This window comes from Haemorhous mexicanus, chromosome 1 (assembly GCF_027477595.1).
Source record: "Haemorhous mexicanus isolate bHaeMex1 chromosome 1, bHaeMex1.pri, whole genome shotgun sequence".
Classification (NCBI taxonomy): Eukaryota; Metazoa; Chordata; class Aves; order Passeriformes; family Fringillidae; genus Haemorhous; species Haemorhous mexicanus.
Genome location: NC_082341.1, coordinates 19,911,880 through 19,931,879, shown reverse-complemented (window position 1 = coordinate 19,931,879; position 20,000 = coordinate 19,911,880). Strand labels below are relative to the sequence as shown.

The 20,000-nt window shown below is 37.0% G+C and overlaps 1 protein-coding gene across 6 annotated transcripts in view; it reads right to left on the bottom strand.

Annotated features, from left to right (window-relative positions):
• NSUN6 (NOP2/Sun RNA methyltransferase 6) overlaps window positions 1-20,000 on the bottom strand; it is a 22,311-nt gene extending 2,311 nt beyond the window's left edge. The window contains exons 1-12 of one of the 6 annotated variants that reach the window (XM_059842135.1): window positions 19,853-20,000; window positions 17,930-18,001; window positions 17,087-17,195; window positions 16,226-16,381; window positions 14,491-14,570; window positions 13,674-13,783; window positions 10,821-10,974; window positions 9,258-9,339; window positions 8,143-8,262; window positions 5,387-5,531; window positions 3,546-3,694; window positions 2,621-2,746 (exon numbers count right to left, since the gene is read on the bottom strand). In XM_059842135.1, the coding sequence (XP_059698118.1) occupies window positions 2,621-2,746; window positions 3,546-3,694; window positions 5,387-5,531; window positions 8,143-8,262; window positions 9,258-9,339; window positions 10,821-10,974; window positions 13,674-13,783; window positions 14,491-14,570; window positions 16,226-16,381; window positions 17,087-17,161 (1,197 nt within the window). In that variant the 5' untranslated portion in view covers window positions 17,162-17,195; window positions 17,930-18,001; window positions 19,853-20,000. The other 5 variants (XM_059842106.1, XM_059842116.1, XM_059842125.1 and 2 more) reach the window with 5 other exon arrangements.

Here is a 20,000-nt window from a genome sequence, read left to right as displayed (position 1 = left end):
ATGGCACCAACTGCAATCCGGTCTTCCCTTAAACACCCACAGGGACTGTGACTCCACCACGTCCCTGGGCAGCCTGTTCCAACACTCAGTCACCCTTTCTGTGAAGAATTTCTTCCTGATATCCAACCTAAAAAACTGGGATTCTTCAGAGTAAAAACTTCAACTGGAGAGACTAAAAGCCCCAGTCCAGAATATTTTACTGCCTGAAGAGGTGTCATTTTGGAAGATGATGCAGCAGAAAAATATAACTTTTGAGTTTTCTTGTCATGTAATAAGACTAACAGGTAAATGGGACTACTGTTACATGTGCATGTCTGTGAGGCAGAGAAAAAAAAGAAAGAATCAATTTCAAGAGATAACATTTGGCTTCAAAATCCTGGATAGGAGGACTTAAATCCCAGCCCTCTTCTCAATATTTCTTGTGAATAGCCTTGACTGCTTCTTATTTAATACCCTAATTCCTGGAAAAAAATTAATTCTTAGCTGGATTGTTCTTTTAATGCATCCAGTAAGGAGATGGAACAAAGTGTGCAAAAGCTGGCACTGCAATATCAAAAATAGATCTCCTTTGTCAGTCTAGCCTAATGTAGTCCATAATGCAGCCTACAGCAGAGTGCTTTTTCAGCCATCACACTTTGCTAACACATGAGCTCACCCAGTCAGCACATGATGCGAGTTAGCTGCTTAACCACGTACTGCCTGCTGGAGAGCTGGGCAGCCAAGGGGCTGCAGACTGATTCTTCCTTTCCCTCTGCAGGATTTCAGTGCTTCCAAGTAAAAGACAAACAGAGGTGTCTATTGCAAACTGAGAGAAAAGTAACATACGAAGGGAGACAAGGGTAGCGACTTGATGCAATAGAAGGAAGGAAAGGTAAAAGTCTAGGGAAAACAATATTCCACAGGTTCAAGTAACTTGATTAAAGGCAGATCACTGTCTTCCTCTACCTTTTCATTTTTCCTTCCAGTTAAGTTACTGCATTTAGGCTGATCTACAGTATCTCCTGTGTAAACTCCTAAGAGGAAGTCTGCACAAAGGAGCAGTTGCCATGTGGTAACTTCCACCTACAAGAACAATGCTTATGGCTCCATCTCCTGTTTTTTCCTTGCCCACGTTACCCAGTGTGTTTCCAGGATCTGCTGCCAAACTGAGAAAGTGGGAAACAGTGGACTGGATAAAAAAGGAGGCATCCACTGAGACTACAGAATATGGGAAATAAACACATAAAGGAATATGAGGTAAGTAGACTGTAGACTCCTGTTCCACATTCATTGGAAAATATCACCTTAGTTTACACTGGTAGGGAACTGGTTATAAGGTATTATAAATTATATGTGGGTAAACAATTCAATGTCATCTCATTTAAAATATACTATACATAAAAGATTAATTTTCACAGATATGGCATGTGTGTCTGAAAAACAGTGCTTCATTCAAGACTGATAGTACTGGTGAGAGAAAGTTTATATAGCAAGAATTAATATTATATTTGAGGCTTGTGTTTTGCTCTGTCATTTTATCCAAGGCTTGTGTTTTGGGCTTGTGTTTTGCTCTGTCATTTTATCCAGGAGGATTTTTTATGCTGTTAGGTTAAATGTATAATTGCAGTTGAAATGTCTGGAACTGAAAAATTCTTTGTGAAGGGAGAGTGAGAATACAGACAGAAGAACACACCATAAAAAGCTCTGATGAAGAGCTTCAGTTCTGTTAAATCTTTACCAGCCATCATATTAATTTCTCATTGTACAGATATTGTATATCGTTTTTAAAATTTCAGTTAAAGCTGAAATTTTCATCTAAGCTTCTTTAAACAGGTACAAGTCATCACAGAACGTGTAAGCAAAACAGGTATCAGAGTCAGTCTTTTCCTCAAAGCCATAATGATAAACAACTACCACACCCAACTCCTCATCAAAGAGGAAGTGGGACACATCTGGTCTGATACTAAATCCCCATGAAGTACTATAAAAGGTAACAGATATTTCTGAATTGTATGAACTGCAGCTAGTATAGATAAAAACATTCTAGTATCTCCCTATATATATTACCTCCTCCCAGACATCTTAATGGTAGACACTGACTCCAAAGAAGACAAGGTACATTTTTGGGACATTGAGCCTGAAATAATTTCTTTCCCTCATTCCTTTTAAATAAATCAAAAATAGGTCCCATACATATAACATCCTCCTTCTTCGAAACAAAAATTTAGCTTCATTTATGTCCCATACATTATATGCAAGTCTTCATGACTTCAGTGGCATTAATTAAAAAAAAAAACAACTTCCCCTCTCGTGTGAATGTGCAAAAATAGAGAATAAAGCATTAAAGAAATTAAAGAAATTGCAAGAGAAATTTTAACCTGTCTGACCTATCTTTTGTCCCTGTTGTGTTTTAAAACAATACAAAGTGGGAAAATACTTGACAATGCCTAAATAAAGCTCAATTAAGCACAAAAACAGACTTTAAAAAAGCCTCAGAAATCCTTCTGTTATTTCTATGCACAGCAGTTAAAGCTGTCCAGGGTGAAAAAAAGATTTATTGATAGTAAATATACTGTGTAACTTTATAGAGTTCCAAAATAAGATCACTAGATTGTGTGATGTACCCTGAAATTAGTATTACCTGTGGATGAAGCTGGAGGCATGGAAAAGTTTTCAGGGCCCAAGCAACTTGCTCCTCATTTTCAGAAAGTGTAATTGTACATGTACTATATACTAAAACACCTCCTGGCTTCAGCAACTTCACTGCCTGCAGGGAGAAATAAACACTATTTCAGCTTATTTTTAAATTTCAAACTTTCATATTAAGCAACATTAACTAATAACCCATGTACCCAGAATATTAAAACTGAACACTTAATTAAACTTAAACTGTTAAGATACTAATTTCTCTCAGCGAATACAGCAAAGGATAACATGGATTAGAAAGATTTTTCTTTCCAAATAGGCATTATAGCTCATGCAGTTTATTAATGTCATTGAGATGATTCACCTTGTAAGATTTGTTATTTGTACAGCTCTGCATACCCCAGACAGATTAGATCTGTTTTTACCACCTGCTGCCAACCATGGATACACAATACTTATGTCACTTATATTAGATGTCAACTGTTTCCATGTATTTGGCATGGAAGCTCTATCTATGCTGCCTTTCAAGCTGTCATTCACTTTGAATATGTATAATTCAGATTTTGACAAGCTTCATCTTATCCTTTAGCATCAGCCCAAGCACACTCCTTAGCATGTTCCTAAGTCACCTGCTCTGACTTAGACCTTTGTAACTATTATCATGTAAAACTGATGAAACTGAGGGAATTAAAAAAACACAAAGCTTTTTATTTATTATGGATTACACAGACCTTTACTATGCTCCAATGAATTGACTTCACCTAGCAACAGATCTGGTGGAGCTGAGAGGTTAACAGGACCCTAATACTTCCTGCCTGCTGAAAAAGTAGGGAAAATGAGGCACCGTTTTTTGGGTAAGTTTTATGCTGCAAAAACATTTTTGTTCAATTCAGTTTATCTACTCAATGTTTAACACATACCACAGTGAAAAGCTTGCGCTGTAGTGGCTGATATGAGGTCACTTCCTTTAAAGTGGAGGAATAAGCCATATTTGGTCTCTGTCCCATCCCACTACATGGAGCATCAAGAAGAATTCGATCAAATGACTCTGGTAAGAATGGAGGTCCTTCTGTAAAAAGCAGTTAGTAATGTAAAATGGGGCTGTTGCCTTACTTGAGACTTCCCTGTAGGTAAGGAGAAGCTGTTACTGCTTCCTTGACATAAAATACTTATGAGCTGTAGACAGTGTCTGCAAAACTAGTCTCAGCTAGAGACAAGCCTCAGCACTGCTGGTGGTAGTTTTCATCTCCCAGAAAACTGAACAGTTTAAGTTCTGTGAACTCAAAAACAATCCCACTAGGCAGTATTTTTTTTTAAACTTATTTTAGTAATTTAAAAGTAAAATGCAAAATTAATCAAAAAAGTTGAAATATAATTGGTCAGAGGTGCTGGGTACAGAGTTGAATGTATAGGCTGTAAAGAACCACAGTCAGCTCAAAAGTTTGCAAACCTTTACTGAGACAAACCTGTAGTTAATCACTGAGACTGCCTTATAGTTGGACTGTCTATATAATAACTATTTCTTGTGATGTAGGCATAGCTATATAAAATAAAGCACTTCATAACAACATGAACTAATACAACTTCTCATGGCAGAACAATTCAGTAAAAAAGGATTGTGAAGAGAGCAATTTCTGACTATTACCTGGATGACAATATGTATCTTCCATATGCAGAGCCTACCCTTTAACCTGTACCCCAATGGCTCAACAGCCCAGAAGTTTCTATCTCCTCAGCGCTAGGGAGATTGGCTCAGCATCACCATGTACTACTGCTGCCAAACTTCTATTATCACACTACTGCTACCTAGCTTTTTCCTGACTACAAAATGAGTCTGTCTGGTTTATCTACCTCTGATCCACTACTAAAATGTTCAAAATATGTAATGTGTTACTTACAGGAATGTACAGAAAAGCCTTCATTATCTCTCAGTATTACAGCTTGCTCTTGTTAATCTCTGTAATTGCTACTTGCCACCTACAATATTTGATGTTCATAAAAAGACTCTTAAGAAAGTCCCTTTGTTCCTTCAAAGCAGGAATAACTGCAATGCACAGGGACAAAGAAGGTGAATTATGCAATCTGATTCCTACTTAGGCAAACCAGTGACTGAGATAAAGTAAACTGAGAAAGAACAGCATACTTTGCACAACAAACTAAAAATAATCAAGGCAGCAGATACCATTTAAATCATTCCATCATGGGAACGGAACCAATATTATAACTGCATCACTTCAAAAAAGCAAATGAAATTACTTAAAATAATACACTGTGCTTGCATATAACTTTCCCTTGAACAGCTGAACAAACATCAATGAACTAAACCTTGCAGCACTCCTGGGAGTTAGGTATTAATAAACACATTTTACTGATGAGGATTATGAGGCAGAAATTGAAGCAAGTCTGCAAAAATAATTTTTTTCTCAGACTAGCTCATAAACTTCCCAGTATGGGGTCAAATGTGATCATGAAAGAAGTTTTCAGGCTTCTTCAGTCTTCGATATTATCTGGGAGAGGAATGCATTTCCTTTGAGAATATTAGGTTGTGACAAGGACAGATAATTTGATTTTCTATTTGCTTCATAGAGAAGCTGGTAATCACAAAAGAGTAGAAAATAAAAGTGCATTCACAGTGCTGAAGCAACTTTGGTATCTGCCAAGATTTCAAGGACTTGTAAACCTGTGACAGGTTTAACACTGTTTTTGCAAAACATTACTATATTCTTCTAAAAGCTACTATTACCCAAATTGTTTATTTTACCTTGTTTATCCTCTCTCTTCTCTACTGAAAGGGCCTTTGTTCCATCATAGCAAAAGGCCTTAATGCAATTCAACTGTAGCAATTCAGCATTCTGCTTGATTTTCTTGACCTTGTTGGCTGTCTTGTCCATGGCCACAACTTCACCCTGAAAAAAATCCCAAAGTTTTCATCAAAAGCATAGGGATTAAATGGATGTTTCTGATTTCCTTTCCCCAGTCCTGGGAAGTGTAATAAATAAAGCATAGTCTTCCCTACAAAACTATTTTATGCTTAAATCCACACTCCTGCAGTCCTTTTTCCCCATGTTTTCCACAACAGCCACATTAGTCTGAAGCTATGCACATTCTGGCTGCTTGGCACTGTCACTCTAAGGGATGCTGTAATATCTGACTTCTGGCAAGTGGTTTTGTTGTTTTTATTTTTTTGTTTATTTTGAACTGCTGAGCTGGGCACTAAGATAAGAATTTAATCATTTGAATGAGGGTAGAAGCCTCAAATACACGGTAAAATAGGTCAACAGATTTTAAATTAGTATGGAGAGAGTAAGAAATATGATCACTCTACAGCTCAGAGCTGAGGAAACGGGGCCCACAGCCATGTCTCTGACGTGGTCAAACTCTTAACATACTGGAATACTTGCAGTAATTGTCACTCAAGTTACTTTGGGAAATAGGGTACATACTAGAGTAAGTGTAGAGGTGAGGGGAGGGAAATCAGAATTCCACAATTCCTATTATGGAAAAATAAGATTTCTTTTTTCCTCCCCCAAAATAAATCAAAAAAGACACACAGCACTATCTGCTACATGAAATCTGTGAACACAAAGGAAAGCGAAAAGTAGCATCAGTAAAATCCAGAACAGACCAACCCAATGACCAAAAACTTGTACTGAACTTGCTACAGCAAACACAATATGCTGAGAAAACAAACAACTTTTTTCTATTTGGTGATGGCTCTCTAGAGGCTTATAGAAGGGTAAAACAACTAAGTTTAAGAAGTAAAAAAAAAAAAAATCAGTAAAGATAAGCTGTTATCTGTATGTCATGTCAGGCAATCTGTAGATCTAGGACTGAGAGATAAGAATGGATTTAGGCTGTGTCAATGGTGTCCAGTCTTTAGCTGCTGTGAGCCAAATCACCTCCTACTTGTCCCCTAGCACCATTCAATTTATTGCACATGTCCTCTAGGACCTGACTGGGTTTCAAAGTTTCATCTGTTGCAAGAACAGTGGATTTGGTGCACATCTTTGCATACTGCAGAGATAAAGGAATAATAGAATCATAGAATGGTTTGGTTTGGAAGGGATCTTCTAGACCATGTAGTTCAACCCAGCTACCATGGGCAGAGACACCTTCCACTAGAGCAGGTGGCTCAGAGTGCCATCCAAGTTGGCCTTGAACACTTCCAGGGATGGGCTATTCACAGCTTCTCTGTTCTTTTCTCCAGAGAAAAGATCAAGCTGCAAGACAACTCTTCTCCATTTGGCCCTTGCCAGCCACTGCCAAAACAACTTATAAGTCATCTGAAAAAACAGTGGTCTAGACTGGGATGTGGATAATAATAAATTCTCAAGCTTTAAGTATTCCCGATTCTTATTTAAGAGCTCCTAACATTACAGAGCAATCTTACATCTTGGTTATATCATTTAAAAACAATATAGTAATGTCAAAATTATATCACAAAAAAGTAAGTGATTTAAATATTCTGAAATGTTAATGGTTTAATAAGCTGTCTGTGAAAAATTTGTATGGAAAATCTGTGAATGGAATTTAAAATCCCCATTCTTAAAAAATAAGTGGGTTTTTTCCATACCTTTATGTTCCATATCTTAAATTAAAATTATATACTCAGAAATGAAAATCAAGTGAGATAAATATTTAACATCTGTATTCTTCATCTTTACCACAACAGCTGCAGCCAAGCACAATCAAAGTAGTTCTGCAAAGTTATACAAAATGTAGATATACAGATGGGAAAAAATATAGATGTAAATGAATCCATGACATAAATACATGATTTGCAGATTTCCTTTATTTATCACACTGAAATTCTCTACTGGAAGCTTTATATATGTATAATGTCTAATGACTGTCTAATGCATTATTAATGCCTTCCCATAGTTCCATACTGATGGAAAAAACACTTCCAGAGACAAACCATCAAAGAACTGAGTATGTGCCTTTTCTCAATACATTCATACCATTACATGCTGTGCCTTCACATTTATGCACAGGCACCTGTCAAAGTACTGCATAATGTAACTGCAAGATTTCTAAACAATCTGATATATTCTAATAACCTTATTTCAACAAAAATAATAAAGCCTTACAAAATTCTAGAGGAAATCTTACATGCTTTTCCCCTCTGCTCGAGAAGAGTAACCAGCAATTCTGTATTTCACTGTGCACATAACATTTTAACATATGCAAAGCTGTAATCCTGTATTTACATTCTTATTTTATTACATTCTCCTTTCCTTTGTCTTTCTCTACATATTTATTTTTTCTAATTTTTTTCAACTATCAATCTGTAGCAAATAAGTTTTTAAAGCTGATGGTTAATACTTGATAAAGATTGTCTGTTGCCCATTTCAGTAACTGATGTGTAGCAAAATACATTGGTAAGTAAAATCTCAAAATAGTAATTGTTTGCTGCTGTAAACTATCTGTGCATTCTAATAGTTAAGTGAAAAGAGCTATAAAAATGAACGGCAGTCAGACTTTCTTCCTTAGAAAATGCCAAATTACTTATCTTACCTGATCATGCATTAGTGCTGCAAGATGGGTTGTTTTTCCTCCAGGTGCAGCACACATATCCAAAATTTTCTCTCCTGGCTGAGGGTTTAAAATATGGCTCACAACCACAGAAGGTAAATTCTGTAATAAAAACAAATATGGGAGAATTCAAACTTAAAACCCTGCATCAACTCCTTTATTAAGGAATGGCAAATGAATTTAAAAATATAATTCATTCAGCAGGGAAGATACCTATGATATTGCTCTCAGTTCTCTGACAGAAAATGAACTATTTGTATTATATGTAACGGACAGTTTACGTAAGAAGTCTCCAGTGGCTCATTTTTTATTTAAAGCTATGTCTGAATATCTATGACTGAAGTTTAAGAGCTCATGGCTGAGGAGACTACAGTGCTAAAAGTCCAACTAAAATAAGCTGATACTGGCGCAGAGCGGCTCTGTTCATTCCAAATACTTTATATTAACCTGTTTACTGGAATATTTACTGTATTAACATATTGGTGCAGCTAAAGAACAGTAAGAACAAAACACAGAAGCCTAAGCTTGCTGAATAAAGTAGCAAGAGGCTGAGCTGTGCTATTAACTGTACAAACAGAACAGCTGCACTGAAGAGAAATAATGTGCAATAATTCTGCACAGTACTGCACCTCAGACAATATGGAAATACTTTCCTCTCAGTTCAACACAAAGGTATAAAAACCTTTTAAAGTTGTCTTTAGTACTTAGATAACAGCTTCAAATCAACCTAATATTTGGAGATTTTCCTGATTATCTACAGAATTACATACCTTGAAAGGGACTCGTATTGCAGGGTTCACAGGCAGAGTCCAAAAACTAATAGTTCTATGCAGAGTATCTGTGCAAGTGGAATTTCTACATTTTTAAGTGAATATCTTTTATGTTGCTTTGAAATCCCTTATCATAGCTCAGACACAGTATGATTAAACCACCTACATGTAGATACTGACTTCATTTTAAATGCTTTGTGTTCCTCAAATCCAAAGACTGAATTAGGTGCTACAATGAACAAGGAATGTAGAAACTATGAATGTGTGCTAAGAGAATATTCATTATTCTGTAAATAGTACAGACTTTTGATTTTGGAACAAACATACCTGTAAAAACAAATGACTAGGGAGCACATTGTCAAATGAAGGACTAAGGTAGACTGGCTCTATCATTCTTATGCCCAGCCCCCTGAAAAACATGAAAAAATTTCAAATACTCAGTTTTATACATTTTAACAGTAGTCAATTAAAATCATCATGCTTCCAAATAGCAACTTGAGACAACAATCTTACAAGAATGAAAGAACAACCAAGAAAAATACTTCTATGATTTTGTAATACGATATTCTCTAGAATGACATCATCAAGTTGAGTATGACAAATCATGGCAAAAATGCATTACATGATAAATTGGAACTACCTGTAAAATTGCATAAAGCAAATTTCTGGTTCTGTACACAGGATAAACCAAGATGTAATCCAAGTCTTGATACTGTAAAGAAATGCATAAAACCAGACCTAAATACCTTAACTTCAATCCATAACTGCTTTTGGCTTGCCATATGTATGCACTAGGGCACTGGCATGTGATTTCCTTGTTAGATTTTTCTCCATTTCCTAAATTCCTGAGGGTTAAGTCAAATTACTACAGAAATCCTATATGAAAAGCCTTGCAGGAACATTGATTTGCCTGCAAAGCTATGGTTTGAAATGAGAAGTCACCTAGAAGTTTTAAATATGGATGAAATTCTGATGAAGACATAATTGTTAAATCAATGTACCAGGAAATGGATAACAATAAAGAGAAAGCCATGGAAAAGCAACACTGAGAGTACAAACAAAAGATTACTAAAGAGACAGAGTATTAATTTGCCTATGTACTGGACAGTCCAAGGAGAAGGAAGCATATGAGAAAGCAAACTTGCAGACACCAGATTTAGTGTTACATACTGCTGTTCCATGTCACCAACTCAACAGCTACATCCTACTACTACTTTTACTATATTTAAGCTCTCATAAATCAGAAATTCTCTGGCAATGCACTTACTTTTCACTAGAACTTTTGTAGTTTGTTCTCAGGAAGTAAAGTCTTGGTCATTAATTTGACATCCATAGTCTTTTACATTACTTTTTATACATGTTTTAGGAGACACGAGAGGAATAAACCATACGCTTCATCAACAAAATAGAAGAGCAAGTAATCTTAAAATAGGCAACTACTTTGGCAAATGTTAGCAATTTTTTTTTGACCTTATGTTCTGTCCTTTGTCCCACAAAAAAAAAAAAAAAAAGCCTCTACAGATATTTTTAAAATATGGAGAAACAGACAAGGCTGCACTTCTGTTCCATCCAAAGGTGGAAGTAGTGCTACACAATTCACCAAAATGCAATTTTGCCGGAGTGAGAACATTTGTCAGTTCTGTCTGATATTACTGAACTGAATAACAATAATTATTACAAGACCCCCACTTATTTCCTTCTACCTTTCAAGTAAATTGGTATCTGAATCCCACTATGAAACTAATGGCTTCTGAAAAAATATTGGAAATCCCAATGTGTAAAGCCATTTTGTGACTTCACGTAGGGTAAAAAATATTTCAAAGTGTTTTCCCATTTTCTTCCTTCCCCCTGCAAATTTTTACACATAGATTGCAATTACTATGGACTTACTTTACTGGGCCACTTGAACTGAAGATTTCACTGCGGCTGAGTTCTGAAATTCCATTTCCAAGGAAAACTTTAACTCCATCGAATTCTTTGGCTCCTCTTTTGCATTTCCCTTCAATATCTGAATACACTGAAACCAGATCTCCAGCTTTCACAACTGCACAAAGGAAAATGGAAAGCTTGAAATCATTAAGACATTTAAAAAAACAGTAGTGACCAAGTAACTTAGGATTTTCAGCAGAGTACTTACTTCAACTCTTCTCTCATACCAAACTTACACTTTCTGAATGTAATCAAAGAAGACCGACTGATACAAAGCTTTAAAGTTTTACAAACTGAATGACAGCTACCAAAAGACTGGAGGTACTGAGAGACACCAAGCTGCAAGTCAGGCACTGTGTCTTGTTTTCTAAGAGGCTACACAAACCTGCACTTTATTTATTTTATCAAGGCCAGATAACCCCTAAGTTTTAAGCACACCTTTCAGGATCCAGTCCTCCATGTGTGCTCCAAGCACACAAGTACATGAAACAACACTGCTCACCCTTACTAAACAAAGGCAGGAGTGCTAAATTTATCTAAAGACCTTCCAACAGCCACCTACAACATAGTGATGGCTGCTTTTTCTGTGCCTGCTTATTGCTTTGACACAAGGATTATATATTCTTGCTCTGGTCTGGCTCTCTTCCCTTTAAGGGAACTGCTGTTCTCAATAATCCTCTTAGAGAGTTTTATATCTCCAAGTAAAACCCACCAGATCAATAAAGTATGTAAATATACACCAAACTCTAGAAGTGTAATTCTACAGACTTAACAAACTTTCTGAGTTAGAAAAAAAAAATAGAAAAGGGATGGTTTAGGTGATTTTACATATTAGTGAACAAGTGCTATGTGTTGACTGGCTGAAAAATATGCTTAAAAATAAAGACCTCTTCTGATAGCAATAAAAAAAAACAAAACAAATTGCACTTCTGAGGTGACTGACAGGCTGGAGGAACAAGAAGATATAACAAGACTAATGGCAGTTCAGCTTCCCAAGAATTCTTGGAATTGTACCAGAGAATCCTTTTTCCCATTTTCAAGTGGCCTTCCGATTATGCCCAAATGCCCTGAAATTCTTAAATTATAGTATTTGTTGGGGAGCCTGAAAATATATTTTTTCACACTACTTATTTTTACACAATGTGACACAAAACATTATGTGATTGCTCAGTATTAATTAATGTCTGCTTAAAGTTCACTGAACAAAAACCTGCAGCAACTTAACTTTTCCATCAAGCATATTTGTCAATGTTTTTTGCAGTGTTCAAACATAAATGATTTTATTTCACTCTCTGCTGACAATCATCCTTTCAAAATACACTAGTCCTGCACAGGGTTCTTGAGTTTTCTGTAATTATAGCAGCATTCCATAAACATAAAGGTTAGAGTGTGATTAGTTAAATTAAGCTCAAAGCCCCCTGATCATTAGTTTACCTTCATTTGGATTGCAAGTTCAGTGAATAAATATGTGTTGTTGCTGGATGATTTTTTTCCCTAGTTAGACCATCTGTGCTTAATACAGCTTTATTATATTTGGCATCAAGTGGGTAGTGTGCCCTTTTATTTTATTTTCTTATCTGCAATTCCCCTGAAGTGTTCCTTAAGTTTTATAGTATCTTTATTTTCTTTGAATTGATGTTACATGCAAAATTACATGTGGCAATTATGATAAATCACTAGCTGACTCAAAGAAGAATTTGAATATTTATGGGTTTGTGTAAATAAGCAGTTCCAACAACTGCAATGCCAATATACTTATTTCATTATCAAGCCCTAGATTGAAAAACATTCCTGTTCAGTGAATTGGACTTAAGCACATGCTTAAAACTTCTTGAAGGCTTTTTCCTGAAAGGAAACGAAGTGACTTGATAAATGCTTTTCTGACTCATTTTGTTTAATAATAAAAATCAAGATGATCACTAGATCTCATCACAATAGACTAATAAGGTGAATCATGCAAAATTATACTGGTTTTACATAAAGTTAATTTGACATTTAAAGAACCTATTTAAAAATAGGTTGCTGAACAAAAAGCATGCATATGTAGATTTTTTTTTAATCCTGTCTCACAGGCATTGATGCATAATTTCCATTTCTGAAGAATCTGACATAAAAACTGACATAAATTTCTTCTCATCAATGAAAAAGAGATTTTTACTACATCCCTTTTACATAAACAAATGAATCGCCAATGGATTAGAAAAAAGAAAATCTGGGGTTTTTTGATTTGTACCTTAAAATCTAACAGAACCATGAAGGTAAGTGGCTTTATGACTGAGTGAAGAAATAAAAAATCTGTATCTATTAAATAATCAAGATACACCTAGTCAGCATCCAGACATAGTATCCCTTTTTTTTTTAAAGCAGCCAACTTTTGTAAGTTTATTCAACTTAGCATCCATATTAATAGTTACAGTATTCAGTAGTAGAAAAAGCTCTTAAAAAAAAAAACAGGGTTTACTTTACAAATTCTCTTTAAAAATATTTTGAAATTAAAAACAAGAAATTGAAATCCTTGAGAACTAATACTTCAGCCACAAATTATATGGAAAAAGGCATTTAAAACACTCCAGGCCAGTGAGAAATAATTGCATATAACTTGCTAAAACGAAAATTAAAAATTGTGAAAATACTAAAAAAAAAAAAGTCAGAAAAACTTTAAAAAGTCTCATTACCATAAACCCCAACTGTAAGAATAATTTCAGCTTAGAATAGAAAACAATTTTGTGTCACTATTCATTTATCTATTATTCAAGGGTAACACATTTTCTGCTATTTTTACACCTTAATTGGGTGTATTTAGAGAACTCTTACATCTTGAGGTAGATACAATTCCAGGGACATAAACATGTGCTCCTCGAAGTACTGCATATCCACACTGGGCTCCAACTATGACTTCAGATGCATGTTTTTTTAAATCTCGCCTAGAAATAAAAAATGCAGTTGAATAAAAAACAAAAGTATACTGAAAAAAAGCCCAATATTCCCCAAGTAAACTTTAGTTCACAAATATGGATTTTGTCAGATATAATAGAGGAAAAAGTAGTTAACTATCACATATTACATTTAAAACATTTTTCTTGCTTCTAGAGAAATCAAAATAAAGAGTCAAGAAGAAAACCAATCCTCAAAATAATGCAGATCCTGGCACATTCTGCCACTACTATGAACCTGACACAGGAAAACAAATAAATTATACTGGGATGGAGAAACAGTCCTCTATCCCTTCCTATGCCAGATGATTGTGAAGTGACTTTGTGTTTAACAATTTTTGAGGAGCTCTTGATTCCACTTGATTTCTTCCAGGTGAAGAAAACCCTGCCTGTACTTAGCCATAGTTCTATATTCCACTGCAAAAGTTTGACTCTTCTATCTGCCACCTGGCTTTCAAGGGAGGATGCATACATGTCACTAAAACATTAGTCTTATGAATAAGGAAAGAACTCTATGTTTTCTTTCATTTCTTAGGACTAAAACTCTGACCTGGTTAGTGTATGGACTGTCCACCAGGTCATAGTACAAATGAAGTTGTGCCTCATTTATAGTGAGTTAGTTATAATTGTTTAACAAGAAACCTCTAAGAAAATTGTTTTACACCACATTTTAAGGCTAAAGACTGAAAATTTCAAACCTGGGTCCAATGACAGGAATTAGTAAAATGTCCTGAAGTTTTGGGTGCTCGAGAACTGGAACACATAGTCCTTTAAATTGCTGTTTCATTAAAAAAATATAATTAGCAAGCACTAGTAATAACCTTAATATTTACATACTTAAATTAACAGAAAACCATTTTTCCATTCATAAATTCTAGATGCAGAGCACAAAACACAAAAGTAGTGAAAACAGTTAAAAGCAGCTGGGAAATAGTGTGCAAGGGGGCATTATATATTAAAAGTACTGGTGTAAAAGACTAAACATTCAACAAATTCAAAAATCACAAGACTACAAAGAGATTGACTGAGAACTGACTTCAGGGAGTGGGAGAGTGTTCTGACACTTATAACCCTATCACTGGTTTTTGCTTCCTTCTGGAGGAAGGCTGAGTTGTCAGAACACTGAACACACCGTGACACCACCTTAGAAGCTTGGGTGTACTCTATGTTAACTCTTAGATGTTATTAGTTATAAGCCACTGTTTACTCATGTATTGCTTGTCTTACTTAATAGGCCAGGCTGGCAATAATTTTCATTTTTCTTGTCAGTCCAAGTTAGGGCACTGATAGCTGAGTTATGTATTTAGCTGAAAAAAAAAAGCCATTTTATAAAGGTTCCAGGATTTAAACAAAATTATGTCTTTTCATCTGAGCCTTCTAAAATATAACCTTAAAGCATATAAAACCATAAATCAGTTTTGCATCTAATAAATAAGTATTTTCTCTTAAAAAAGAAAACAATCCATGATCATACATCTGTTCAAAAGTGTTATGTGGTTTCCTTTTCTGTCATGTAATCACACTTTAAAATACAAGAAGTTTGTGAAAAGCTGGTCTTAAGTCAGTTTTCAGCAAAGCTTTTTCCCTTAAAACAAAATAAAACCCTGCAATATCCATTTCCAGACTTCTACAATCAAACTAAAATTAGCAAAAATCATTACCATCCCAGCCAGCAGAACACTGTCAAATGCCTCTGCATCACAGAAATGTCTTGGCTCCTGTCATGCAAAAGCTCCCTGTACACCCAACTAGCATTAATAATTTACTTAAAAAACCAGATCTTTTTAAACAGAGTGAAGATCTAGGACACAATTTCAAAATAATATATTTCTCAAATATAATGGTTTACATATTATCAGATAAATAAATGTTTACTTAAGATAAGTGGAAATAAAAAAAATTATATACGGATTAAAAACGGTTTTAAAAAAGAAAATACAGTGGCTGCAGAGCATCACTGTGGCTCCAATTTCCAAAACAAACCAATGATTTCACTTTCCTAAACAGGTTCTCCAATGATATTTAGATATACAGGCATTCTCCTTTAAACAAAGGTGTTCTAAGCATGCTGAAGACAGCACACTGAGCTACCCTTTTTATCTGTCATCTTCTCTTACAGATTTATGACACCTTTACATTATTTACCACAGTAGTACCTCAATCCTATCAAGGGTTTGGATCTGACATACAAAAAAGAGTTCGATGTCTTTTCCCTCTGTTATTGCCTTTCTTGCAGGGATAAGATGAGGGATGCAGGTTCACAATAAATTTTCATTTAATGTTTAATGCTGGCAGGAAATCAGTGTGGCTGCATAATGTTAATACCAGCGGATGCATTGAGGTAAGGTAAAGTTTCCAGTAATGAAAAGGTCTCATGCTCAGACGAAAGATGAAGGACCCTGCTATTTTGCTGTACAAAGAAATTGCACAAACCTTCTGGATCTCTTCAAACAGCAATTTTTTCACATGTTTCACTGAGGCCAAGTGGGTATTTACTCTCACAGTTGTAAAAGCTGGTGGATGAGATAGATGACTTAAGAGAGATTGGTATTTTTTCTCTGCCTCCTGTGTACCCAAAGCAGTGATAAGCTGAAAGAAGAGATCTTATATTAAGAGATGCCTCTTGCTCAATGCAAAGGAACCCCACTGAATAAACATTCCATAGAAATTGAGGGATATGATTGTGTGGTGTGCAATAGTGACATTAATGTCTATGTCTGGAAGACTAATTCCACTGGAAGCCTCATAAATCTCTTGAAAAATACTTATTGGAAAAGCAGCTGTATCAGCAAAATTACTGCAAACAGTTTGCAGCAACCATCAAAGCCACTGCTAGAGAGCTCTCTGCTATTGTACATAGACCAGCCCGAAGGAAATGGAAAACTACATTCAAATCTATGAATCAGCAACTTTCATACTGATAAACATGTACATTAAAAAGCAATTTTTTTATCCTTGGCATTAGGAACTGGTAAGATTGCCTGTAGTATTCTACACTGGGGTAAGGGAGCATTTCTTGCCAATATTATGTGGTGAATATGTGCTTAATTATCTATGACCCACTCTTCAGTGGGATCCAAAACTGAATTCTCTGATTTATTTAAATCAATTTAATTTAAATATTTATATGCTACTTTGAGCCAATGGGCATAAATACTAATTTTCTATTTCAAATATAGAAATATTTTATATAAAAACCTCTGTGTTTAATGTTAAGACAATATTTTATTGTAAGGTATTAAAGTTACACAGAACTTTGTTATTGTGATGGTTAGGGGTACCTATGTCACATACCTCATTATTTCTGAACACTTTGGTGAGATACTCTTCAACTTCATATTGGAAAATGATTTTAGGGAAAAAGGACATCTTCCTTTAGTTTTTAAAACCTGCTGGCAAGGAACTGAAATAAACAAAGTATTTTCTTTGTGATTCTTATCGTATTCTGTAAGTTTATAAATTTAGCATAAGATGTACTCACAAACTAAGCTGTTGGTTCTGATTCTTCCTATTTTAATAATGCAATTTTATTGCACTCAAATTTCCAAATATTGGTCAGGATATGACTCTAACATTACTCTCAATTACAAAAATTCAACCGACCCTTAAAATAAATCTTCAAGCTGGTGAAAAAACTACATTGATAAAAGTTACAAGAAATTTCAAGATGTAGCTTTAATTCCTCTTGAAAAGCCCAGCTATAAAGTCTTATTGTAGCTCAGTTCTGATAGGGATTTTACTCTTTACCATTTTTCTCTGTAGGTAATAAAATACAGTTATCTTCCCAAATGGTATCTGCCCACCCCTCAAAAATTTTGAAAAATTATATACACTTCAGTCTGAAATGATACTACCTAAAAATTTAAATTTGCTTATGACAAATGGAAAGAAACAGAGAACATCACTCTAGATTTATTCCATTCATAATAAGGAATTTTGACTATTGAAATACATTTTCATTGTACTAAATATACTTAGAGAAGAGAGATCAGAATGTTTTGTATTCATTTTATTTGAATAATAGATTATGTGTCGCTTTTATCATATAAAACCCCTGAAGAGTATTTTTTTATTTTTAATATTTCTGATTGAATTCAAATCTTAATGCTAAAAGAATGTGACCTTATGTAGACTTACTTTTCAGACCAGACAAAGGCAAAGTTTCATGGATAGGAATTTCAAAGCCTTATTCAGCAACATTAGCAGCTACTGAAAGAAAGAAATTGTAATTGAATTAACTTCTTTTTACAGTCTAACAAAATGCCAAGAATTTTCCCTGTCATTGCCACGAAAACTAATAGTAGTACAATAGTACTACAATCTAACAGTTGCTACAACTGAAATCACCAAAGCTCAAATTTAACATTTCAGAAAATGTGACATACCATGTGCCTGTTGTCCTAGGATGCTTACATTACAGAAAAAAACCCCAAAAACAAAAACCACAAAAAAGACCCACAAAGATCCCCATGTGGCCTACATTTCAAGAGGCTTTCCTTCAGAAGCATAATAAACTAGCCTTTAAAAAAATCCCACACATTCTAAATTTTTAAGGAATTGGAATCCTGAAAATAATTAGGCAGACATTTGAAAATTGGTAGAAACATGGTGTTTATAAACCCTGTGGGTGACTTCAATATTTACATTATGAAGGCAATCTTGCAGGCTGGGGAACATAGCTAGGAAGGGACAGGAGAGATGCTCTTAAGTTCAGATACAGCAGGAAGCCAGGCTGATGAGGGAGACAGCCTAGTGCCCCGTCAAGCACAAGAGTCAGACTTGAAACGTTCAGCAGGAGGCCAGCTCGTAGTACCTGCGTATCTTTCTTTCTCCACACCCGCTGTGCCGTACACCTTGCCCCAGAAAAGACATGACGGACGTGAGAAGAAAATATTTTTACTCTCTTTTTCACTGATTTTTATGTGCCTCTGTGGGGAACTGCAGCGGGGAACTCGATGCCGGACCAGGGCTTTGATCCAGCTACGTACATCAACGCTACCAGCAGTCACACGCAGCCAGCACCAGAGATGTCGAGTAAGATTTTCAAACCTCCCTGCCCACCCTTTGCCACACAAGGAAAAAGACAGCGCAGTCATTGTCGCAGGGAGTGAAATATGAGGCTCCCTCCTTTATTCCCTCGCCCGCCCGTTACTGAAAACATCAGGGAGCGGGCAGGAGCGGGACGCGCAGCCCTTCACAGCCCCCCGAGGCCCTGCGCTGCAGCCCACAGGTTCCCGGCAAGCGGCCGCACCCCAGCGAGACACGCCACCGCCTCCGCCGCCTCAGCCCGACGGACCCTGAGCACACACAGGGCCGGGCCGGGCCAGACCCGGGCCGCAACGAGAAGGGCGGAACACGGAGATGCCGTGCCGGGCCGGACTGGATGGCGCTCATCCCGCCCGCAGCGGCACGCAGACCCGGACCCGCGGCCCAACACACACCTACCGCCAGGGCCCGCCGGGCCCGCCTCCTCCGGGCGGCACAGGAAGTGCTGCCTGCCAGTGTCACCATGGGAGCCGGGCACGCCGCGGCAGGCCCTGTGCTCCCACCTCGGCACGGGAGGGCGGCAGCAGAGCCCGCGGGGCGCCCGAGCTTATCGGACAAGACGTTGCTGACGTCGCTTCTTTTTTATTTATTATTCCGCTTGGTTTTTTTTTTTTTTTTTTTTTTTTTTTGTTTTGTTTTCTGAAATTCTGCCGAGTGGATTAAAGTAACTCGTTTTGTACTTCCACCGCTTCTGCACCTAAGTGCTCGCAGGTTCGCTCCCTAGGGCGGAGCCGGGTTCGTGCTCACTTCCGGACCCTCCCCAAGGTGCTGCTTGGAAAGAAACCCGGGTGGGCACCCACGTAAGAGCCCAGTACAGGAACTTGCACCACAGCCCTGAAAGCGAATCCGCTGCTTCCACAAGTTTTACTGTACACGGGAGCACTGCCTGCCCTGAAACCCTCAACCCTTCCCAACGGCAGAGGCCGTGGACCGGCCACAGCACCGCCGAGCTAAAGGACAGGACCCGGGGTCGGCCACGGCGTGCTGCCAGCGCCTCCCCACCCCGGCACTGACCACCGCGGAGGGGACCTAGCGCTCCTCGCAGCATTCGTCCCTTGCGGGGCGGCTCCGTCCTCCCGAGCGTGCCGACCGCAAACCCCTCGGCTTTCCACCAGCCCTGGTGGAAAACTCGCGACTGTCCCCGCTGACACTCCGCCGCCGC